This window comes from Orcinus orca, chromosome 14 (genome assembly GCF_937001465.1).
Source record: "Orcinus orca chromosome 14, mOrcOrc1.1, whole genome shotgun sequence".
Lineage (NCBI taxonomy): Eukaryota > Metazoa > Chordata > Mammalia > Artiodactyla > Delphinidae > Orcinus > Orcinus orca.
This window is the reverse complement of record NC_064572.1, coordinates 30946290-30972572: the sequence shown is the minus strand read 5'-3', so window position 1 is coordinate 30972572 and position 26283 is coordinate 30946290. Positions and strand designations below refer to the sequence as shown.

At 40.1% G+C, this 26283-nt stretch overlaps 1 protein-coding gene across 1 annotated transcript; it reads right to left on the bottom strand.

Moving 5' to 3' along the window:
- Positions 1 to 330: 330 nt before the first annotated feature.
- Positions 331 to 25423, bottom strand: OIT3 (oncoprotein induced transcript 3). Its single transcript, XM_004273139.4, has 9 exons — positions 25072 to 25423; positions 20873 to 21247; positions 19972 to 20079; positions 15189 to 15311; positions 11400 to 11522; positions 9633 to 9793; positions 7606 to 8021; positions 2557 to 2656; positions 331 to 1128 (listed from the first exon to the last, which is right to left on the bottom strand). Exons 1-9 carry the CDS (start codon positions 25130 to 25132, stop codon positions 955 to 957), a joined length of 1641 nt encoding a protein of 546 aa, XP_004273187.1. The 5' UTR covers positions 25133 to 25423; the 3' UTR covers positions 331 to 954.
- Positions 25424 to 26283: the final 860 nt, after the last annotated feature.

The following is a 26283-nucleotide window of genomic DNA, read 5'->3' as shown; positions in this document are numbered from 1 at the left end:
TAATTATTTCACTGGTTCCAATACGAAGTGTTCATTGCAGTTGTTTCTAAAAAAAAAAAAGAAGAAGAAAAACTGTTTTCTGATCTTATGTAAAGCCATAAAATGAATTGGCATATTAAGAAAGCAGATTTAACTGCAGATAACATTAATCTTTGTGGTTTAGGATATTTATCTCAATAAAATTGATTAAGCACCTACAAAATAGAGTACGGTATAGTTTTATACCCTTTTCTATTGTCTTACCAATCTGAGGGCATAGAATGCCAAATAACAGGGCATATGGTACCACATTTTAATTCTGTCTACAGTTCAGTCATTGAACCACTTAAATGCAAGTTAGTGAATTTATTAACATTTATTAATTGAAAATAGTTTATTTAGGACAGCATAAAAACCTCAGAGGAAAATATTGTTCAGGAGAAAATCCAAATAGTATTTTTTTAGTACACACTTACAGTGATAAACTTCCAAATCCCCTATAACTACTCTGTCTTTGAATGGAAATTTCAGGGTATAATTATTGTTTACATATTTAAGGAGTCAGTGGGTATTTAAGTCATAATTTCAAGCAACTATTTAATTTTTTTAAGTTCCTAATTTGAAATACTATACCCAACTTCTGATTTTAGTCAGGCTACTGCATCCAACACTAGGTGTTTTATTGCAGGAAAGAAATGGGGGCCATGGGGTCAGCTGCTTTCTTGGTGCACAGCGCAGCTTTCCACATTAGGAAGATGAAGCCCCACCTGGGACAGGTTGGTCATCAGTGAGGTGATCTTTCCCGACACAGTGGGCTAGAGTCAGAGTGAGTCCGTTCTGGGAGTTTGTCTAAACCCACAGTATAAGGTTTAAAGCAGCGCTGTGCTCTAGGGTGTCGGCTGATGTTCTCAGAGGGCGAGGGGAGAATTCCAAGGAGATAGGCAGCCAGAAGTAGGACTCGGGTGGTGGGTTGTCCTAGTCCTCCCAGTCGATGCTGATGGGGCCGCCTGTCAACATCTGGCTCTCTGGACCACTGTCATTCTCTCCTCCTACTGCCTCACGACGCATTCGCCGGTGGCAGCCCTGGGCACAGCGGGAACGCTCATCCAGCATCCCGCAGACAAGGACCCGGCAGTGCAGGAACACTTCCTAGAAGGATCATAATGATAATGAACAAAAAGAGTGAGAAGAACTGCCGCTTGGGAGCTGCTTACTAGGAGCCAGACACAATACCAAACGTTACATATGTATTATCTCATTTCATCTAAACAACTACCCTTTGAGGTAGATATCGTCATCCCCATTTTACAGATGAGGAAACTGAGACTTAGGAGGTTAACGAACTTGCCCATATTCACACATTTAGTAACATGGCAAACACACTGAGTCATGTGGGTGATTTAAAACCCTACATCCATAACTTCTGCCTTTGTGCAGGGACACAAGAGACCTCTGTGAAGACATCTAACAACGTTAACATCTTGGTTCTTCACATCAAGGTCTGGGTATAACATGGGCTCCCATGCATTTCTGTGTAAAATAACAAGTTCTTTCTCCAAGCTTCTTCCTCTAAGTAACTTCCCCATGCATGCTGCCTAGCTGAGGAGGAAGATCAGGGTTAGTCATCATGGTTAACAATTGTTCTAGAACAGTGATGTAGCTGGACAGGACATAAATCCACTTAAATGCAGTATGGAAAAGACTGTTGGTCTCTCAAACTTCCTTTTGTTTATGTGTTTCAACAACTCTACTAAAACAAAAATCAAAAACCTTCTACCTTACAGAGTATACAAAGCCTCTTACAACCTCTATTCATGTATATACATTAAAAAAAACTGTATCACATTCAATTTGCATGTAAATTTTTATGACAATAGTTTTTTCATATCTCCTTTTTCTATATTTCATTCTGCATTAACTGCTTAATATTGCATTAATTGATACACTATTTGGTGTAAGCAACACCTCTCTCATAACAGCGCTCTATAAACACATTCAACAAGTCATGTTTTACTTTTTGTTTTTGAGAAGCTGTCAGAATTGAAATTTTTAGATGATCATAATTTTATGGTTATTACACATTGTCAGACCACTTTCCAGAAAGTATACCAATTTATACTGCCACTGTATACATCTCCCTATAGTCTTGCAAGTTGGGATTTATAATTTTTATAAATTTAATATGTATAAAATAGTCTTATAATAATTATTTTAATTGGCATGTAAGTACTATTTTCACTGAACATTTCACTATTTGTCTTTTCTGCAAATATTCTGTCCATATACTTTGCCACGTGACCACTACACAGGCTTTTTCAACCACATCTGCTCACGAGGATTTTATATTATAATCACATAGTACTTTCTTTGAACAAGCCCAGTTATTTTACTGGGTGGGGGCAGATAATTGTGACATTCATGGAGGTGTTAACCTTCTAGATGGCCAGTTTTATAGTATTTTTCATAGAGGTGATGCAGATCCTAACTGTGGGCTTGTAGAATGTGAACAAACTGGGACACCATGAAGGAAGGCTGGGGAGGAGAGGTACCTTTACAAGGTAAAGATGTTCAGCTCACCTTGTGGTCTTTGCCCACAAACTTGAAGACAGGGACCTGGAAGTGCTTTGCGAGGTGATCCCGTGATGTGTACTGCTTTACTGAGTCATCTGAAACACAGCTGGAAGTAGGGCAGGATAGCACGTAAGACTTGATTGTTTAAACAGAGGTGGAAAAACAATCCAGTCCAACGTGTTTGGTCCAAGGAGAGGCAAACTGGGTGGAGGAGGCTGGGCTGCACTCAAGATTTTTGAGAATGAAAGAAAAATGAAATCCCCTCCCTGTGAAGGCATCTTCAGACACAGGCCTGCTCATTAACGCTGTTGGTCCCGTCTCTCATTCTCTGTACCCACAAACTGGGCACAAGGACCTCCTGTTAAGTCATTGTATTGAAGTATTAGCAACAGCAGCAACATTTGTTTCAGAGATATCTTTTGAAATCAAGGTATCTTTTTTTTTTTTTTTTTGAAATCAAGGTATCTTTTTAAGGCTGTATTTTAATTTGTAATATATTGCAGGAATTCTGCATTTACGTACTTTATTATTGATTTGAGAAGGCTTTTCTTTAACTAGATTTCACTGTATTTATGGACACTCGCCCCTGAAGGGGATCCAAAGGTGAGCAAACCCCAATTTGTACAACAAAGAGCTGAAGAAAGATGTCAGTTTCTTAGAGAATAACTGGATCTATTGGGAAAAATCATTCACCTCCAAAATGTTTTAATTCCTCTTTTCCCAGATTTAATGCTAAATTTTAGTTTGATAGGGCTTTGGGGTTTTAATCTCAGGTCTACCACTTAAAGTGAAACTCCTAGGCTCGCCTCAGGATTACTTGAGGGTAAAGAGGGGTTAGTGACGCTCCACTTTGAGGCGACGGTTTAGTATTGATGAACCATTTCTCCTAAAGGCCAGGGCTCACACATGTATTATGTTTTCCATTCTGAATTCAAAAGGAACTTTTTTCCTGACTGTTTTCCTTTTATGGATACTTAATAGTTCCCGTCTACCAGGCCAGTAAAAAAGTGGGATCAGATATAAAAGCCTATAAAAGTTGATACTTGCTCCACATGCTTACAGACCGCTTTCTAGTTCATTGGTAATTGCTGTTTCAGGGCAGTTGAAAAATCCAATAAAATTATTTAAAAATAAGACATCTTGACTTGTATTACCACTACTACCTTATTCCCCTAAACTGAAGAGGATCTAAACATATAATGTGGTTTCTGTTATTTCCTGTATTTATGTACGGATTTTCATTTTCCTGAAGTTAAATGAATTTATACCATCTTCTGATTATGTTCTCTAATAAATACCTAATGCATACCTAATCTGTGTGACACACTCTGCTGGGGGCTGCACAGGAGATAGAGATGAACAATATGGTCTGTGACGTCAGGGAGCTTAAAGCCCAGTACCTATGATAACAATAGTAACGTGACATTAAAATGGCACTTTTCATGTGAATGCCTCAGCATTTTCAATTTATCTTTACCTAAAAATACTATTTTTAAAAAATTGAAGTATAGTTGATTTACAGTGTTGTGTTAGTTTCTGGTTATACATATATATTCTTTTTCATATTCTTTTCCATTATAGGTTATTACAAGACAGTGAATATAGTTCCCTGTGCTATACAGTAGGACCTTGAAGTTTATCTATTTTATATATAGTAGTTTGTATCTGTTAATCCCAAACTCCTAACTTTTCCCCCCATTTCCCCTTCGGTAACCATAAGTTTGTTTTCTCTGTCTGTGAGTCTGTTTTTGTTTTGTAAATAAGTTCATTTCTATCCTATTTCAGATTCCACATATAAGTGATATCATATGAGATGTGTCTTTCTCTGTCTGACTTACTTCACTTAGTATGATAATCTCTAGGTCCATCCATGTTGCTGCAAATGGCATTATTTCATTCTTTTCTATAGCTGAGTAGTAACAATACGATTTTTTTTTTAAAGAGAAGATGTGGCAGGAAGAGTTACAGGGCAACACGTTACGGAATAGAACCCAAGACAAATTCTGGCTCTTGATTTGGTGTTTGCTGTGATTAGACAATGCTAGTTCATCAACTCCAAGTTCATGTGCTAAAAGAAAGTAACAATGGTATAGGAAAATCCAAAATAACCGATTACCCAAAAGTTGTCCAATATTTGACTTTGGAATTCAATGTTTCTTTTTCTGGAGATAAACTTTCTAATTCTACTTTGCTTAGGTTTGCATTAAATTATTTTGCATTCTCAGAGCATATGCCAACCAAACTAGAGGGAAGTGAATCAGATGTGTTAAATATCAGCCTGAATTAAATTTAAGCTGAGGACAGTGAATAATCAAATAATTTACAAATATAAGTAAACTGCATTATGTTTATTTTAGGGCTCTGAACTAGCCCCAGATTAGTATTATGATAAATACTCATTCAATAGTTCATTAGACAAATATTTAATGACTTTTACTGTAGGCAAGGCATTGAGGAGGAAGAAGGAAGGAAGATATCTAGTTCAGGTCAGAAGGAATCAGGGAAGGCTTCATGGAGGAAAGAAATCCCAATGTGTCTCAAAGGACCAGTAAGAATCAGACAGGAAGAAAAAGGGAAGAAGATTTCAGGGAGTGGAAACAGCAGGTGCAGAGTCAGGAGGGTGTGAGGAACAACAGAATTTGGGAATTGCCCATGGTTCCCTTTGGCAGGAGCAGAAACTGGAGAAGGTAGAGGTCAGAGGGCGAGGAAGAGCAAGCCAAGCTGAGAGTTGGATTTTATCTTGAAGAATTATCTCAAATGCACCATTACTGTCCTAGCCAATATTGTATTATACAATATTGCACCGGAAATGGGACTGTTTTCCTGTGAATAGTGGAAACAGGCCCACACAGCAGTGTTTTTGAGTTCTGTCTATGCTTTTTAACAATTTTAACATCTTCCATAGCATTTTGTTGTTGTTTTGTGTGTGCTAACGGCTGGAAAATTAAATAGCACAGCTTCTTCTTAGAACTGTCTAAAATAAAAATATATAGTCAGTCCTAACTGAGGGTCTGAATAACAAGCTTTATTGAGATTGCAGGTTACATGTCTTCCCAGTAAATGAGTTAAGACTATACGTTTATGTTTGCAAAAAGTAAATACGAGGGGCAGGAGAAAACTTGGGGTAAGAGAAATACTCACTGTCTTGATTGTAGTGATAGCTTCACCAGGGTGTATACCTCAGAACTTATCAAACTGTACACTTTAAATATGTACATCTATTGTATGCAAATAGCACTGCAATAAAGCTGTAAAAAAATTTGAAAGGAACCCAAATCCATTCTCCCCCAAAAGTAAATCCATTTCCTAATCTACTTAGCACTAATTATGTGACTTAAAAAAAGACATAAAAATTGATGCTTCTACGTTTCATTTTAAAACTTTGTGGAGAACCCTTTAAGATGGCAAGAAATCTAAAGGGCTTCAGCCCGCTATGAGACCTACTCTTAGCCATCCAAAGCAGCTCAGAGCAATGCATTTTCCAGATTCTGAAAACAAGCTAAGGAGGCTACAGGAATCTGAAACTAGAAGTACTCCTGCTGATAAACAGTTAAATTTACCAACCAAAGGAAATCAAGAGGCATCAAAATGTTTTCAGCAGGGATCTGACTATACATATAATATTTTTTCTTTTGGCTGGATACCCAGGGCTCTGTGGAGCTGAGACTTGAGAGCTGGGATTTAGGAGGCTGTTAGAAAGCGTTTTACCTGTCCGGGTGACAGATAATGAGAGCTGAAATTAGGGCAATAAGAGTGGAGAACCAGGTTGGAGTATTGCTACTTTTAGAAAAGCTTCTCAGTTGATCCTAATGTGCATCAAGGGTTGAAAATCATTGTGCAGGAGATCGATAGCAGCAGGTGAAGCTTGCCTGTGGTGAGAGATCTGGGGAGTTAAAAGCAAAGGAGAAATTTCAGAGTCTACCAGGCCACTTAGCAAAGGGCATGAACCGGGGCACACCTATGGTCCTCTGACTAGACTATTTGCCTTTTCTTAAGCTGCAGGTCCTGATCTGCCTGAGATGTGTCCCATCTGACATTGAGGATGAGGAAGAAACTGATGAGATACTACTATGAGTTTGGGATGTGAGTGTAATTTTCCTGGGAATGTAAGCAGTGGGTGTGGTAACTGCAGGCTTCCAATGATACACGGAGACAAGCAAAGTTCTCAATCCAAGCATCCTCAGGGAATACGGAAATCTCCTTTGTATAAAACAAGCAAACAGAAACGAACTTCACCTGATCTTTCTTCTCCTAAAACTGACCAAGTGTTTCTTCTCTCTCCTTCACTACCAAACTTCTTAAAAGAGGGGCCTGGGGCTTCCCTGGTGGCGCAGTGGTTGAGGGTCTGCCTGCCGATGCAGGGGACACGGGTTCGTGACCCGGTCCGGGAAGATCCCACATGCCGCGGAGCGGCTGGGCCCGTGAGCCATGGCCCCTGAGCCTGCGCATCCGGAGCCTGTGCTCCGCAACGGGAGAGGCCACAACAGTGAGAGGCCCGCGTATCGCAAAAAAAAAAAAAAAAGAGGGGCCTGCATTTGCTGCTCCCACTTCCTAAGCCTCTTGAATTTCTCAGCCCCCACTTGCCACCCATGCTCTACAATCTCTCTGGGCAGGTTAATCCTATAGTTTTGACTATAAACAGAGGCGATTCTCTGTCCTTTGTCTCTAGTCTTGACCTTGTTCCTGGGTCTGACACGCATTTCCAACTGCCCACTGAACTTCTCTGCCTTAGTATCCTGCAGGTATTTACAATACAATATTATTACTTGGAATTATCATATTCAATATTTTCACAGCAAATCTGCTTCTCCACCTGTGTCCTTTCATCTTGGTTAAGGGCATCCAGTCAGTCACACGAGCTAGACCCCTTGGAGTCATTTTGGACTCCCCTCTCCTTCACCAGTTTTTACCACCAAAATGCGCACAAACGGTTTCTGAACTAATTAAGAACTGGTGAGAGTGCTGCGGTGGTTTTAAGAAATGACTGAGTTTGCTCTCGTGCCCAGAGGTCGGAGGTAAACTGGGGCTAATCCATCGTCCAAGCAGCCTACTTACCCATCCCGGATGAGGTAGTATTTCAGGATCTCGTCGATCTTGGACGTAGGGGTGGCAAAGCAGCTCTCCACCAGGCTCTCTAAGCCATTCACGTGCACCAGGGGCTCAATGCCAAAGTAGAGGGAGTCTCGCAGCTTGAGGGTGGGCAGAGCTTCCCGGTAGGGCTCTTCGAACTCATGGTCCTTGAATATCTCCAGAGTGAAAGGGAATATTCCGTGACTGCGGCTCATGATTTCCAGTGGGGTGTTGCGAAGGTTGGGGACGTAGCCTTCGGAAATGGTGTACAGGCGCGGGAACTCACACGTCACAGGGATCAGCAGTTTGCTGGTTCGGATGATGATGTCCCCGCTGCTCCCTGGGGTCTGCTTGGGTAGACCTGTCACAAGGTTGCTAGCCACGATTTTGTCGTTCACCACCTGAGCCAGGCCAGGGCCAGGAGAGGAGAGTCTATGTTTATTTCCACAGAGCACCTCAGCCCCCGCCCCCCGCCCACCGTAACGTTCTCCAAATTTCTTTTTACATCAAAGCACATGAGAGATTTGGTTGCTGAAGCCTGAGGCTTCTTTTTTTTTTTAATTGCTTCTCCTCCTTTTAGCAAGATATTTTGACTGTTAAAGAGTTTTACATACCACTTCATGGTCAACCCACACATTCTTTTGGAGTATTAGTCATAAAAACCTGAGCTATGCAGAATCAGCCAATTCAAAGCTCTGATATTTTAGAAAAGAACAGCTTCTGTACATTATTCTTTTTCTGGAATCCTAGACCTGGTGATGGTGCTGCAGCATGACATTGTGCTGAGCTCAACCCCACGCAGACTTCAGCTGTCGCGTTTACCCAGATGATTTTTCAGTTCTTCATCTCCAGCCTTGTCTGCTCTCCTGTGTGCCAGAACCCCTGCCTCATCGTAGGGCATTTCCGTTTGATTATCCACAGATACAACAAACACAATTTGCCTAAAGCGGGACATTCTCCTCATATATCTCCCCCATGTCTCACCCCAAATCTCATTAGCTCTCTGCTTTTCTCTAAGTTGGATTCAATAAGTAAGTATTTATTTCATTGCAAGGGCCTCTACACTTATCTCCTGGGTCCAGGTCCTCTTTTTTCTATCCATCTTGCCCACTTCTGATTTCATTATGACAGTGCCTGCTTAATCCCATTCCTATGGGAAAAAGCCCAAACGTCTCACCCCAGCACACAAAGCAGATGTCTGGAAGCATAGTCTCCCCCCATCTATTTTTCCAGTCTCCTTTTCCAGTCAGGCTGTGTTGCCCATTCACTCAGCTTAAGCCTCAAGAATTCCCATGTCTGAGACTGGCTCACTTGTTTCCCATCTGAAATGCCCTTTCCTTTCGTCTCCGCCTGTATAAACCACACACATGCTTCCACCCCAATTCAAGTCCCACTTGTCGTGACTGTTCCATTGTTTGTCCCTTTCTGGACTCCTATACCACCCGTCAACTGTATCACTGTCTCTTATTTATAATTTGTGTGTGTTTTCGTCTCAATACTACTGTGGATATTCCTAAAAGTCAGGAATCTTATTTCACATATCCCTCAGGCTCCCAGCACAGGGCTGTGCACAGATTCTTGCAGGAAAGTACAAACCTTTTACCTCTAACTGGTTCAATCCCTGAACTCATTTACTACCTCATAAATGAACCATCATCTATATCAGTCACTATCTTCAAGTATAATAATTGGTCAGAGGAGACATAGCCAGCCTCTGGGTACTGGTGCTGATGCACTCAGAAAAATGTCTGCACATATTGGAGAGATGGTACCATTTGAGAACAGAAAGAGCAGAATTCTTTTTAAGCCACTGTCCTCCCAGTGTCGGGACCACAGCACAGCAGATGCTCAATAACACATTTGTTAAATGAATGGTATATGATTTTTCTAACTCCATTCTTTTATGTGGAAATATTTCATCTATGACGCAAGCCACACTGCACACCTCTGTCAACAACTTCCCAAATAACTGGATTTGGTCATTCCCCAAGGGTCCTTCAGGAAGAACCTACCTCGACCACTGTGCCACATGTCTTGAGGGAGAAGAGGATGTTGACGTGGGTGCCATTGGACACGCCTCGGCAGGAGGTGTTGGTTAGGAAGAGCTCCAGACCGCCGACCAGGTCCCTGGGGATGCTCACTTCAATGGTGTTCGATTTGCAGAACACGGGGACTGCAGGGACAGGAACTGCTGTTAGAACCGGAAAAGTGGGACTGGGAGAAGGGAAGGAGGATTCTAGGAGAAATAACTTCTCCCTTCCACACCCTGAACTTTTTGTTCTATCCTCAAGGAAACCTCTGAGGCTCAAAACAAATTGGTGAATAAAATCTGGACTCCTGACTCCCAAGGTTGTGGTCAAATAATGCTCCTCAAATACTATATTGTTTCCCAAATGAGAAAATACTGTTATCAAAATTTCAATCCAACAAACATTTATTTCAAAGTGTGTCTAGCATAACTCCATGCGCTGAAACACCTAAAGGATGAACTTTTAGCACAAACAAAATTTATTGGCAATACAGAAAAAGCACTGCTTTGATATAGGCTTAAATTACATAACGCTACCACTTTGACTTTCCCATTAATTACTGCCCCATAAAACAGAGGTAATAAAAACAGCGTTAGCGCACTTGGGGAAGAGTTCTAAATTGTCCTTGCATTGCTCAATAAACCATAAACTATAAAATTCACTTTAATTTAATATAAAAAGATTGCTCTTCCTTAGCATTCACTCCTCTAGACTGTACAAATACTCTAAAAGGAGTACAAAGGGTACTGTCAGACAATATGTGAGGGCAATAATAGTATGTGAGGGCATGTCACAGCAATGGCTTAGTATAAAGAAGTCACATATAGGTGCTCATTAAACACTTGATGGATGAGTGAATTAATTTTCTGGACATAAATAACTAGATTTCCAGAAAATAGTTCTCAGAGGATTGTTGATGATCAGATTGTACGTGTAGGGGGAAGAATCAGTTCCCTAGGGCTTTCAACTTTTCATAAGCCAATTATCTGTTAGAAAAGAGAGGAATTCCATCTAAATTAAGTATTAGTTATACAACTAATAATAGAAATTAGAGAAAAAAATCAAAAGTAAAAAGCAAAGGAAACTGTATGATCTAGCAATCCTGTTTTTGGGCATAGGTCCAAAAGAGTTGAAAGCAGGACCTCAAAGAGATATTTGCACACCCGTGTTCATAGCAGCATTATTGACAAGCAATCCAAATGTCCATCAATGGATGAATGGATAAACAAAATGTGGTATACCCATGCAGTGGAATAGCTTTATAAAGGGAAGGAATCCTGTCATATGCTGCAACATGGATGAACCTTGTAGACAATTTGCTAGGTGAAATTAAGTCAACCACAAAAAGACAAATACCGTAGGAGTCCACTTATATGAGGTACCTAAAGTAGTTGACTTCATGGAAACTGAAAGTAGAATGGTGGTTGCCAGGGGCTGGAGGGAGGAAGGAATGAGGGGTCCTTGTTTTAATGGGTATAGAGTTTCAGTTTCGCAAGATGAAAAAGTTCTGAAGATTCGTTGCACAAAAATGTGAATATATATAACACTGCTGAACTATACACTTAAAATTGGTTTAGATGGTAAATTGTATGTTATATTTTTTTACCACAATTTTTAAATGATTCCAGAGTGTACACATGCTGCTAAAAGAGGTGGTGTTCTAAAAGATGAGAATCTTGACACACTCGGTTGAGGAAGGCAGGGAGATTAAGAGGGAGGAATTAAGAGCAGAGGTTGAGCATGTACTACCTTGGCAAGTGTGGTTATCCTCAGACAGCACCAAGCCCCGGGGACATTCACACTGATAGCCCTTCTCAGACATAAGGCAAGAATGGCTGCAGCCGCCATTGTTATTGTGGCATCCTTCAATGTCTGCAATAAAAACCAAAAGAAAAGGGAATGATATTGTAGCCCTCTTCCCCAAGAATTCTGGTTCTTGGACTGGTACTTTGCATCAGGCATTGTACTTGACTTACCACAGTATCATTGGGGCCCAACTCAGTCACTGAGACATGATGTCCACAAAGAAGTTTATTAAATGTTAAAGCTACAAAGAGCAATCTTACAACACACATAGCTCTAACCATTTAAGCTGGTCATTGTGTAGAATGCCCTTCAATCCAGCTTTGTCTGTTTTTCTCATGGTTAGACTACAATTTTGGGGAGGAAGACCCAAAAGTCATTTCTTAATTTCTGTAACATTTAGTCCACCCAGTTTGAAATTTTATAGAGTATTATTGATGTAAAAGGGACTGACAGAATATAAATTCTCCTAGAGCAGCTAAATGGATCAGAGTTAGTCAGAGCTATTACCAGTGGTTGGATCACCAGCCCCTCTCCTCAAATCTCTAGGAATAATAGCACTGGAGATATGTTTCTTGGGCTGACAGCACATTATAAAAATGAAACCTGGACAACACACTGAAAGATTCCACTCAGCTGAGCTCTTTGTGACATTCCTCTTATGACATAGTTTTTTAAAGTTTTCTTTTTAAAAGTTTCACATTTTCAAAAAGCATACTCAATCAAATGTGCAAAAAGGAAAAATATTCAGTTGAAAAATGAAGAAACTACCACATAATGTCATAGTTAGCGAGGAAACATAATGACCTTTGTGGGCTCTGGATATGATCTTCTAGATCATGGGTCATCAAACTCTGGCCTGCTACATGTTGTTGTAAATAAAGTTTTATTGGCACACAGTCATACCCATTTATTTCCCTATTGTCTATGGGTGCTTTCTCATTACAAGGGCAGAGTTGAGTAGTTTCAACAGATTCCATATGGTCCGCAAAGCCTTAAATATCTACTATTGTGTTTATGCAGAAAAAGTTTACTGGTCCCTGTTTTAGGGGTCAGATAATAAAAGGGAATGCGTTCAGGAATCCCCTGGTGGTCCAGTTGTTAGGACTCCACACTCTCACTGTCAAGGGCCTGTGTTCGATCCCTAGTTGGGGAAATAAGATCCTACATGCCGCATGGCATGGCCAAAAAAAAAAAAAAAAGGGAATGCTTTCAAATCATTTAAGATGTTCAAGGAAAGATATGAGCCAATTTCCAGTTATAGCTATTAGTCTCAGTTCATTAATAATAAAAATATTAGTCCTTAGTAAATTAACTTGAGATGAATCAATTTTTGTGAAACAGGGAGAGAGAATAAATTTGCGATGAATTAATCTTTGCAAAACTTAGGAGAGATTAGGCTATCACCTGTTTATAAATCTGTACAATTAAAAAGGATAAGAGTATTCCTATGGGTTTTTGAAATAGCTGAAAATGATATATAATGGTGTAGAAGAAAGCATAAAATATGCTATAAAATGTTAAAGTCAACATTAATAGGAAATTTTTTTCTTAAAAATGGTCTTCCTTAAGTCAGTTAATTTCCCTGGGCCTCAATTTCAATATATGTAAAATGAAAGGGTTGGATTAAATGTTCACTCAGGATATTTCCAGGTCTAAAACTGCAAAGCACAAAATAAACAGAAATTCTTATTTGGTTTAAAGGATCTTAAGTCTCTTCCAAGGACATACCAAAATGTTTAGAATGGCTATATCTGCAAGTGGGATTGTGGTCATTTTGGTTATCGTTCTTTTACTCCTTTGTATTTTCTTCTATGAACATAACTCTTTCATAATAAAACAAAACAATAAAAGTTACTTAAAAATTAAAAAGAGCTTTTTATTTTAAAAAAGAAGATATGCTAATCTAACAGACTAGCTAAAGAAACAAATATGTTTGGACTATCAATAAAATGTAAGGGTTTCCATAAAAACAAAAAAACAAACAAAAAAACAAAACCAAAAAAAAGCAGGATTTCAAATATGAATCTTAATCCTAAAGTGTAATTCATATTCAAATTTTATCTTCTGCTAAAATACTTTTCAGTTATGATTATTAGGTTCTAAAATTATATGAGGATTAACTTAATATTTCCAATGAAATACTCATGAGTAATTATAAATGTTCGTCATGGAACATTTCATTAATATTTAAATATGTAAAGATTATTGCATAAAATAAGATTTAAGGAGGATTCAGGACATCACTCTTACTCAATAAAATTTAAAGTACATTTAGTCTTTTTACAAGGGACAGTAATTTGATATCCTGGTTAATGGTCCCTGAGTTAATAACGCAAATTTTGTTGCATGAAATGAATTGTGAGCACTAGCCATAATTTTTCCTTTTGGGGTAGTATTTTATTATTTTGAATATAACTAGAATAAAGTGAAATTGTAAGCAGTATTATAATCTGTTATGCCACAAATTCAATTACCCTCTGGGACAAATCATATGTCCTCTGTAAATAATTATAATTAAGCCATTTATCTCTTCATATAATCTGCAGAATTTTTTCCTTTTTTTGTCTCTCAACTCCCAATATCATGAGATTCAGACTTATTAAAGTGGAAGTGATGAAATTTTATTTGGGATAATTTGCAAGGGCCTTAGAGAGGGGACATTATCTAAGTTTCATGTCATAATAGTAGACAATTTCCATTTCAATTATTTGACATACATTACAAATTCTTTTTAGTACTTAATTATATGAAATGTATACAGCATTTCTACTATCAAAAATAGAGAAGTTTAGGGCTTCCCTGGTGGCATAGTGGTTGAGAGTCTGCCTGCCGATGCAGGGGACACAGGTTCGTGCCCCGGTCCGGGAAGATCCCACATGCCGCAGAGCGTCTGGGCCCGTGAGCCATGGCGGCTGAGCCTGCACGTCCAGAGCCTGTGCTCCGCAACGGGAGAGGCCACAACAGTGAGAGGCCCGTGTACCGCAAAAAAAAAAAAAAAAAAGATAAGTTTACTTATCTCTAAAAATGTATTAATCTCTAATAAATTCAAAGCATATGAGTAAAAAAAAAAAAATGGCTTCATGTAAGCCAGTTTCCCAAACTTCCAAGATGGTAAGACTCACCTAGAAACTTGGTAAAAACACAAACTGTAAGGCCCCTCCCACCCCACTGAACCAAAGTTTCCAGGAGAGAGGCCTGGGAAAGGCCAGCTTTAAAGGCACCCAGGTGATTCTCAGCAGGGAAGTTTGAGAAACACTGCTGTAAACCATTTGTTATGCTACCTACCTCCATTATCTTACTACTCCAGATGTGCTCCCTGGATATGCAGCACAGGTGTCACCTAGAAGTTATTTAGAAATGCAATATCTTCACCTGACCCCAGACCTACTGAATCAGAACCTGTATTTTAACAAGATCCCAGGTGATTCGTGGGCACATTAAAGTTTGAGAAACACGGAATACCCTATTTTTATACCACCAATTAAAATGCAGCTCTCTGCCTCTTGCAAAATGCAACAGCTCCCTCCTGCTAAAGCTTGGAGACAAAATCAACACTGCATTCTGTCTGCAACACGAGCATCCTGCAATGATTCTCAGTGATGATGATTTGTGGTTTCTTTACACAGCCAGATTGTTACTCTCTTCTGACGTTGGCCAGTTTTATGAACATCAAAGAATAAGCCAATGGCTTACTGGGGGCTCTTGATGTGAATCCCTTCTTGCCCATCTCACCTTCACATGTCTTGCCATCACTTCTTAGCACACGGCCAACCTCACACTCACAGCGATATGAATTTTTGAGGTTTACACAGATCTCACTGCAGCCACCATTGTTTTTTTCACATTCATTTTCATCTGTAGAAGAGAGACCACACCATTTAGATACTGCTGAGCCATGCAACCTTTTCCCAAGCCCCTTAGCAGAAACTCCACATCTTTTCAGATCCTGTCCATAGACTTTCCACAAACCAACTCCAACATAATCAGTTTTATTAACCTGGTCTCCCCACCAAGTTATTTGTCCCTCTGCCCTCTGCTGGAGCGGAAGGCAGTTAGTTGGTTGCTTGCCAGTTCCCTCCTCAGGGCAAAACTGTTGGGGAAATGAAGTCCCCTTTGGTATTTGGGTTCACCTGCTTGTTTGTATTGGAGAGTCTCACTTTCTGCAATTCCTGACTATTTGCTAAATAAATAAAACATAAATCAAACTGTGTTTTAAATGCATTAAAGGAATTTGCATTGCAGAGGATATGTTGGATAAAATTTTTTGCGAAGCAGTCTTCTTTAAAACATGAAGAACTGCCCTCAAATCTATTTTAAATATTGGAATATTCCCCCATTGTACTTAAGCAATGATTGCTAACATTTTTAAGAATCTGATGAAGGACATGGACTCTTGCTATAAAAAGAATAAGCATAGTTGGCAACAAATGTCGATCCCCTTCCTTCTACAAACAAAAACAGGGGAGCTTGAGGAGTTAAATTTGCCATGGCTTGGATACAGGATATAAACCAGGGACTGGGGTTTAAACACCCACAAGGTGACAGGAGGCATGGCCTTGGGCCCACGAGAGGAGATGAGCTAGCACTGAAACCCTGCTCAAGTCTAGGACCCTGGAAAACGTATCCTCTCAATGAAAGCGGGAGGAGAAGGACTCTGCTCCGAGGCCCAGGAAAGAAATAAGGAGCTCTCTGCCTGAGGCTCTAGGAAAGAGAAAAGCCTTCATAAACCCCAAGTTGGGCCCTGCCACGGTTGAAGTATGAACTCATAATTCCCACATGGCATGGGGATCTTGAAACTGAGAAACTGATGTCAAGTTTGGCCTGGACTGGTGAAGCTTCTGTGACACAAGCAATCAAAACACTCTCTGTAGTAAAAAAGAACTCCTCAAACCAGATAATAAGAGTGGAGTACCACAGAAAAACAATGACAACAGAAGGTGGTTTATCATAAAACAGATGCAGGAGGAGATGATCCACTGTGAGAAAGCTGACAAGATAACCAATGGGAGGCTCTGAACTGGAGAGAACAGAATAATCCAGAAAAATCCATAATACAAGGATTTAAAAAATTACTAAACAGATAAGAGTAAGGCCAGTAACCAAAATAAAATTGTGGAGGAAGACAAGGCAGAATTGAAACAAAACAAACACACAGAACTCGTAGAAATGAAAAATATAGTTGCTAAGATTAGATCCTTCATCAGGGCCCCTACAGCCTGGACAGTGGATGGCTAGAGGTGCTAGCAGCCCTCCTGGGAGTGGCCACACTGGTGCTTGGGTTCACCCTCTGTCGAAAGCCTGGAATGCTTACCTGGAGACTGATTATTTTACCTGAGAGAGAAATACGCTTCTACTTATTGAAGCCATTGTTATCTGGGAGCTTATTGTCACTTACAGCATTAGGAACTCTATGCCCCAGCAATTCCACTTTTATGGGTATACTCTAGAGAAAATCTCACACGTGAGGTAAGGTATCATTTTTATGTTAATTTTAAGAACACACAAAACAATGCTATATATTGCTATTGTTATGTTATATTATTATTGTTATTTATTACATAGATAATAAAAGCATAAAAACAGGGACCAGAAGGACACACACTAACTTCAAAACTGTGATTTTTACCCCTGGAGGGTGAGAGAGGTAAAAGAGATGGAGTGAGATGGCTTTATTTGTATCTGTAAAATTTTATTTTAAAAAAAGGAAGAGGGACTTCCCTGGTGGCGCAGTGGTTAAGAATCCACCTGCCAATGCAGGGGACACGGGTTCGAGCCCTGGTCCGGGAAGGCCCCACATGCCGCGGAGCAACTAAGTCGTGCGCCACAACTACTGAGCCTGCGAGGCACAGCTACTGAAGCCCGCGTGCCTAGAGCCCATGCTTCACAACAAGAGAAGCCACCGCAATGAGAAGCCCATGCACCGCAGCGAAGAGTAGCCCCCGCTCGCCACAACTAGAGAAAGCCCACATGCAGCAATGAAGACCCAATGCAGCCAAAAATAAATAAATAAATTAAAAAAAAATTTTTTTAATTCAAAAAGGAAGAAAAATTTAGCTATAAATCTGGGTACATGAGTGTCTGTTATATTATTTTCCTATACTCTTCTCTCTGCCTGAAAAAAATAATTTATAATAAATAATTAAAATTGTTATATATTTTTTAAAAAACTAAAGTAACATTGACACATGCACATAAACACAAAACTTTGCCTCTAATTTCAGGGAGTTCATGATCTCCCTGAAACCAACAGACAGACTCCAGGCAGGAACTGGGGGCTTTTCCCTATGTCCCAATAGGCAGAGATGTCCAAGATAAATTGTTAAGCAAGAGATGTGTATGGTGTGTATAATATGCAAGCTTTGGTTTAAAAAACGGCAACAAATAAATAAATATGTATATTTTTATTTTTATATCTGCCTGAAGAAACCCTGGAAGCATACGTAAGTAAATAATGTAAGAGTTTACTTGTGGGACTTCCCTGGTGGTCCAGTGGTAAAGAATCTACTTTCCAATGCAGGGGACGTGGGTTCGATCCCTGGTCAGGGAACTAAGATCCCACATGCTGTGGGGCAACTAAGCCTGTGCGCATGTGCCACAACTAGAGAGAAGCCCGTGTTCCACAACGAAAGATCCCGCGTGCTGCAGCTAAGACCCGACACAGCCAAAAAAATAAAGAAAAATAAAGAAATAAAATAAATATTAAAAAAAAAAGTTTACTTGGGATGGAGTTGGAGGAGAGGGAAGTGGAGCAAATGGGGGACAGAGAGCTAGATATTTCACTGTATACCTTCATGCTGTTTAACTTGGGAGCCATTTAAATACATTACCTACTCAAAAGTTATATTAAAACAAAAGAAGAGATGAATGAACAACTCCTGCCTTAAGAGGAAGCCAAATATTTTCCAACAGACACGTGTGTGTGTGTGTGTGTGTGTGTGTGCAGTGTGAGGGGTTGGGGGGAATTGTAGGAACCATCGTCCCCCACACCCTGAACCTGTTTACATTAAATCACATAGTCAAAATCAACCAGGCAAGAGCCCTAACAACTGTTATGGGAGCGCCTAACCATGCTCCGTGGGATGGCTAGTGGGGTTCATTAAAGAGACTGAGGAACAAAAGCTTTTCTAAAATAAGAACCCTTTGATATCCCTTTCATCCTGATGCCCTATCCCATCCTGATCTTGTTACTCTTCTTCGGGAGGAGGCAGCTGTGGGGTAGTCCTCCCCTTTCTCTCTAGACTTGTTTTAACTCTATTTGAGTCTGAATACAAAAAGCTTCATAACACTAAACAGAAAATAGATGATCTTCAGTCCTGGGTTTTTCAACTCTATTTTCTCCCTGCTGTAGACAACAAAACATGTATACAATTGGACAACTCTGGATTTCCTACAAATAATCTGACTCCCCTTTCTTGCTACTCAGACAAACCAAAATTATATTAGTGAAGCTATAGATATATAGATATATAGATAATTCTAGACCAAAGCTACCCAACAGAAATACAAAGCAAGACACAGATGTAATGTAAAATTGCCTAGTAGTCACATTAAAAAATTTGTTAAAAGACACTGGTAAAATTAATCTTAATAATATATTTTAGGGACTTCCCTGGTTGTCCAGTGGTAAAGAATCTGCCTTCCAATGCAGGGGATGCAGGTTCAATCCCTGGTTGGGGAACTAAGATCCCACACACTGTGGGGCAACTAAACCAGCGTGCCACAACTACTGAGCCTGCGTCCCTCAACAAGAGAGTCCTCGTGCCACAAACTACAGAGCCCACACACTCTGGAGCCTGTGCGCCACAACTAGAGAGAGAAAAACCTGCACACCACAACCAGAGAGAAGCCCGTGCGCCTCAATGAAAGATCCCGCATGCCACAACTGAAGATCCCATGTGCCTCAACGAAGATCCCACATGCCGCAACTAAGACCCAGTGCAGCCAAAAGATAATACATAAATAAATAAAATAAATTAGAAAATAGATTTCATTTTATCCAGTATGTCTAAAATATTTCATTTCAATATATAATCAATATTAAAATTATTGATATCTTTTTCTGAACTAATCTTCAAAATCTGGTGTGTATTTTATACTTATAGCATGTCTCAATTTGGATGATAAATTTTCATCAGAAATACTTGAGATGTATTTTAGAGTCATAAAATTTACAGTTCACTCAAGTTGCCCCACACATTTTTAGTTTTCCAATGACTGAATCAAATATTAGCTTTTAAATTAAAATTAAGTAAAATTACAGTTCAGTTTTTCAGTCACACAAGCCACATAGCCACACATGGCTAGTGGCTAGTGTATTGGACAATGCAATCCCAGACTGTCCCGACACATGATATAAATTTGGCTTGAGGCTTTAGTTATGAACTAAAAAGACAAACCCCATTCTGAGTTTTCAGAGACACAAACTGGAAAAATGATGGTGCTCTGAGTCAGGAAGAGTTTTTGATTTGTCCTTCACTCCTAATAGCCTGTTTCTACCGCAAGATGGGTTTCTTACCAAAGCATGTCTGTCTGTCGGGGCCTAGCACGGTTCCTGGAGAGCACGTGCACCCACTGGTATCCAGGCAGCTGCCGTGGCAGTCCTCATCACAGATGTCATAAAAATCTATGGAGGATAAAGAGGACCTTTCAGGAAGGGCGCGGACCAGAGGACACTCTCATCCATGAGAAAGCCTCATGAGTTCAATCATGGGGTATGAATTCCTAGCCAACATCAAGAGAATTCTCATTGATCAGCATTTATATAGCCCAATGGCAAGAGGTGCTGCCTAGGGACATGTTCTGTCATTGAGTTCAATGAGTCCCAACTTCAGATCCTTGGGTGACCATGGAGTTTCTGCAAATCTAAAACCTCACCAAACATGAGCTGTAGATTAAGTAAGCATTATGTCCTACTCTTCTATGCAGTCTATTTTTTAAATGTATACAGATTTTTATGGGATTAATAACATGAAAATTCACTTAAAAGTATTACTGATCTCAAGTGGCTTCTTCCCATTATACATCATTTAAAAAATCAGTGGGCACTAAGCACAATGCTACCGTATGGATGTCTGAAATATATATTGAGAAGGGGTCCTCCATGCTCAAAAAGGCTGGAAATCCACACTAAATAATCTAAGTCAACATTTCACTTTCTACTGTTCTGTTTGAATGGAGTGGAAGACAAAGTAAAACTGATCAAAGTCATAGCTCCTTTCCCTTTCTATTCTTCAGGAATTTTTCAGAAATCTAAGAACAGACCTCAGAAATCATGATCTGGAGGTATCCGTGGCCCTAAATCAATGTTCTTCAGGCTCTGAGATACTACCATAACCAAATTTCCTATGGTGTTTTTCTCTTGGATGCCATATGTGGCCTTGTGGGGGGAGGGAAAAGAGCCCAGGGAAGGTACTCACGACCACAGTAGACGTGAAAGCAGACGCTGGGCTTGGCCAGACGATACACATAGTAGCCTCCAGGGCAAGCCTTGACCTCCACCGTGGTGTTCCAGAGGCAGCAGTTCCCATTGAAGCTCGCACAGGCCTGGCGTTGCACAATGCCATCACCTTCCAGAGGGTGGCTGCCATTGAGCCAGACAGGTGCATGGGTTCCGCAGTGGTTTTCTGGTATGCAGAAGGTGGGCATGGCATCCCCTGCCATGCCTGTGAAGCGGTACCACTCCCCATCCACATTGTTGTCACACAGAGGGGAACCTTGAGACTCATCAAATTGGTGGTCAGTGTTCCTCCACGGCTCATTCAGACTGATGTAAGCAGAACAAGGATCTAGGGCTGGGAATGAAAAGGACACCTCAGAGGCACCTTGTGATGTTTCAGATCACAGTGGCAATAGCCTGAGTCCACCCTCTTGGTCTTACATTCTGGCTTTTTAGTTCAAGAAAGAAATAATCTAAAGTCCCCAAAAGTAGCTGTTTAAGATTCCTCAAGTTGACGTAAACATATTTCATAAATGCCTTATACATTTGAAAAATTATTTCAAATCTATTTAAGGTTTTGTGTTTGCATTGAACTAAACCTTTCATCCAGAGTAATCATCTGATAGGATAGTTGTTCAGACCAAGGGAGGTTATAGTCTCACTGAAATCTGCACTGGTCAGACTATATTTTGAGTACTGTGTTCACACCTGGAGGCTATATTTTATGAAAGTAATGGACAAACTTGATGTCCAGAGGAAGGTGATCAGATTTAGAAGGGAGCCTAACAATTATTTACTGGGGAAGAAGCTGAGAACTACTGTTTGGAGGGAAAAAAACCAAACCCTGAAGAATATGCATCAGTCTTCAAAAATCTGGAATGGCTTGTGAAAGAGGAATTAGCTTTCTGTTACAATGACAAGAACAAATTGTTGCGGGGAAGTGCATTTCAGTTCAGCTATCTAGTAATGGAGAGGCTGTATCATAGAGTGGTAAGCTCTTCATCTTTGGAAATTTTCAAAAAGTAGTTGGATGGTCATTTGTAAGCAAGATTTTGGATGGAATTTTGCATTAGCAGGCAGTTTGGCTTGATAATGAATGTGTAAAGCTCATTCCACCTTAGAAGGAATAGGCCTCTGGCATATGTCAGCTGCTTTGAAAAACACAGTATAGTGTCAAGTAATTATCAAAGATATTCTCCATGTGAATGTTGGTACATGTTCCATCACCTATTGAAAACACCATGAACTTTGTGTCTTCACAATTAGCCAGGGCATCACTGTCTAGAATATAGCAACATTTCAAGCATGCATTTTTAGTGCATAAATAACATGGACAAATACCTCATCAAAAACATTTTAATGACTGAATACACCAATATCCCCAGTTCACTGCTTCTTTCAATTTCAGGAAAACATTGAATTAACACAGGTAAATTGTTCTTACAAAGAATCTATAAAACCAAGAAATTCTAGAAAGGAGTCCTAGCCAGAGTACTATCCTTCTTAATGCATGTGAGGCTGACTTAATAGACATTGTAGGCAGGGAATTCATATTAAGGCTGAAATATTTTGTGGGCAGGAAATTCAGCTTCAGCAAATACTGCACAATAATTAAGTGTGGATAGGCCATGATCAAAAAATCTAAGTTGTCTAGAAAATATTTTGGGTTTTCCCAGTCTACATTTCAATTTCAAGTTTAATCTCAAAACTTCAGTCACATGTAGAGGATGGTGTAGCCTAGTGCTAAGGTCCCCATTTAGAGTATAATAACCGTTTGGGACAAGAAATAAGTAGGATATTGCATATTCTGGAAGTAACACTTTTGCAGAGTTACACGTGCCAGGAGCAACCCTCTCCTTACAATGTCCCTGCGGTTTCCTGACTGTGCCCTAGACCATGGTTTGATGTCCCTTGAGAGGAAGAAATGTCCTCATACAGACTCTCTACCCTCTGAAAAGGGAAAAATTCCCTTATCTGCTCTCCCAGCTGTGGTTCTCTTATGAAGACAGATTTCCAGGGCAATTTCACAGGTGATTATAAATTCATAGAAATATTTGGTTCATCTCCTTGGCTCTAATTTTATAAGAAATGGTTAAGTACTCAACTTTTAATAGCTTTTACAGAAATTCCTAAACCTCCCTCAATAACTATTTCATGATTTATAAAGTTTTTCCTTAAATTTAACTATCATTTCTTGTGCTATTTGTTGAAAGTTTACTTCCTCTCTTGTTGTAGGTGATACATGCCACAAATAGGAGAAATTTACTATCTTCTGTAAACTAAATACATATTGTAAAAGTTACCCATGCAATATTTCCTAACATTAAATAAACCCATTCCACTCATCCCCTTTAAAGGGAGTAATTTAATCCTTTAATAATCTGGCCGCTGGCGTTAATTCCTTTTTTCAGTCTCTCAGTGTGGAGCCCGAATTCAGTATTATGCATGTTGCGTTCTGAATTACTGACGTATATATACACATGCACACATAATACATCCCTCAAATGAGAGAGCTTCAGAGAACAGCCCGGTGGGCAAAGTTCGAGTCAGGGGGCCCCAGCTGGCAGACAGCCGGTCAGCCTTTATTTACTAGGATGTTTGCTCGTCAGCCCGGACGTCCGTGCGCCCCCAGGGCCGGCACCTCGCCGTGGCCGAAAGCAGAGAGCAAACGTCAGCATCCCCGCCCTTTCGTCCCGGGGACCAGGACTCCCTGACCCTCCAGGTCCGAACCCCGGGCACCGCCCCTCGGATAGTCCGGATCGCCAGATTCTGGCCCTGCGCACTCGGGCCGGAAGCCCCTCCTCTCCTTCCTTCCCTCTCCCCCTTCGCTTCCCGCCTTCCGCCCTCCCTTCTTCTGCTTTTTTCTCACTTACCCTTTCCTCTCAGGCAACTGCACCCCCACCCAATCCCTAGCCCCCAAAGTTCTCCCTTTATCTTGTTTATGGCGTTGAGTCAAACGTCCTAGAAGGGCTGGAAATAAAATAAAAAAGATTTGGGAAAGGAGAAGGTGTCTGATGGGAGGGTACAGGAGGTACTAGAGGGAGGAGTAAGCCAGGGAAGAGAGTGGGGAGAAAGCGGGGAGGAAGTTGAGGGCAGGACCACTTTGACTCAAGCGACTCTTGGTTACTTACTGGTAGCAGATACAGGGTGATTAAACTTAGCTCAAACCTATCTTTAAGACTTTTTAAGACCAGTTTTAGATTTAGAGAATAATTGAGGAAATTGTACAAAAAGTTCCCATTTCCTGGCACCCAGTTTCCCCTATTATGAAACCATCGTACACTAGTGTGGTATCTTTGCCACAATTAATGAACCAGTGTTGATACATCATTATTAACTCAAGTCCATAGTTTAGATTTCTTTAGTTTTTGCCTGTTTTTGTCTATTCTGGCATCCCATCCAGGATACCACATGACATTTAGTTTTACATGTCTCCTTAGGGTCTCAAGCCTATTTTTAATGTTTATTCTTAAAGGTACTAGAGCAAGGCCTTAGTTACCTGAAGAAATAGGGGCAATTAAACACTGAGATTCTCAGAGGTGCCAAGAAGGATGGTTCTCGCCATCTCACTCTCTCTTCTAGTTAGAACTTAAATTCTAATGGGAAAAGGAGAGAGACATTTGTTACTAAATGGAATTAAAACTTTGCTTTGTTGGCCAGTTTTGTATCAAGTCTGGAGGTACCAAGGGGGGAGACAGTTTAAGATTCACTCAATCTCTGCAAAAAGTCGTATTTTCAGATGTCAAGACTAAGAAGTCTGATTTATCCAGATCTGTGCCTTTAGGGGCATACTCAGTCCCTTGTATTAATGAAAGAAAAAACTCTATCCTCTGCTCTAAAAAAAATTTTTTTTCCCTCTTAAAGTTTGGACTATACAAGTGCCTAGAATATAAAGAGGTTAGGATTCCTTTTACAGATACTCCAAGAAATATTTAGCTCATGGAAAGTTGTTTGGATTTGGCAGATCCATGGAAATTTTGGATGCCCAGGCAAAAGGCTAAACGGAACATGAAATGAAATTCTCTGAAAATATATCTCCACAGGTTTTCAATGACTTTTCTTCTCCTATTCTAGAACCAGTATTTAAGATACTGGAATCTTGCTCTTAATTACCTGTACATAACAGCAAATTCCTCCAACAAAAAGTACATCGTGTCAAGTACTTGACACAAGACTTACCCGTTGGTGACCCCAGTGTTACTGTGGTGAAAAGGCAGGCGAAGAGCAGGAATTGAAGCATCCTTTTGGACCAGCCACCAGAGACAGACTGGAAAATTCTCTTAATTTCAGTCTTCCTTTGTCCGCTTCTTTTTCAAACACTTTTTAAAAAGGCCTCTAGGCTCTTGTGAAGAAGACTTTTCAGTACTGGCTGGGGCTTTATCAGAGGAAGAGGATGAGTGGGATAAGGTGTCCATTGCTCTGGCCTTGACCCCAGATAGAAGCACTGCTTTACACTGTCAACAGAGTTAGTTTATTGATATTTTTCTTCAGGGGAAAAAAAAGAAAAACCCTCACAATCCCTCATCCTCCTATTGTTTTTTTCTCAAGACTTCCCTGCAATGAGGCCTCCAGTATCTTACCAGAAGGGAACTCTAAAAGAGGGACATCCCCTCACGTCAAAATCTTGTTTTGTGATTTCAAGGAACTGATTTCATGATATTGCAGCCATAGCATTGCAGATTACATGAGAATGGGATAAAGCCTAATTTTTGGAAATGATCTTTAGAAAATGTCTTGGTCAGGTGGTCAAGGAGTTTACAATAGCACACAAAAGAGTAGTATGGACAGGTGTGGAATGAGGACAATATTCTCTTGAAGCAAACATCCAAGTCTGTTTCATTATGGTCTTTGGTATCAAAACTTCCTAAAGAAACAAGGTTCAAGTTGTGTTTGAGCAGCAGTATCTCATGTTTTCATAGTGCCTGTCTTCTCCAAATTTAAAATGGTTTAGTGTTATTTATTTCACTAATTCTCACAGTAAGATAGGGGTAGGGGCTTCAGATTAGGAACTATTCATTAAATTGACGACACTGAAAAGTAAGTGACAAAGTTTACTAGAGTTTCAGTTTTAGACAAGAGAGGGACAATGTAGGGTCCTGTATATGACATGTCACTAGACATAACCTTAGTAGTTACACGTTTGGAGTTTTCCAGCTTCCTGACATCCTACAGTGCGTAGAATGAGAATTGGCAAGCACTATTACTGAAGATAATGTGAAGGGGAAGGATAAAAAGAAGGGTAGAGAATAGGTTTTTGTTTGTTGTTTTTAAATATGATATTAAACAAGGATGCACATGAAACCAAAATTTTTCTCTCCTAATCTTACCTTGACATGATGCTTTGGGCTTCTATTATTTCTAAACTTTCTTCATCTATGCTTCTTTTCCTAA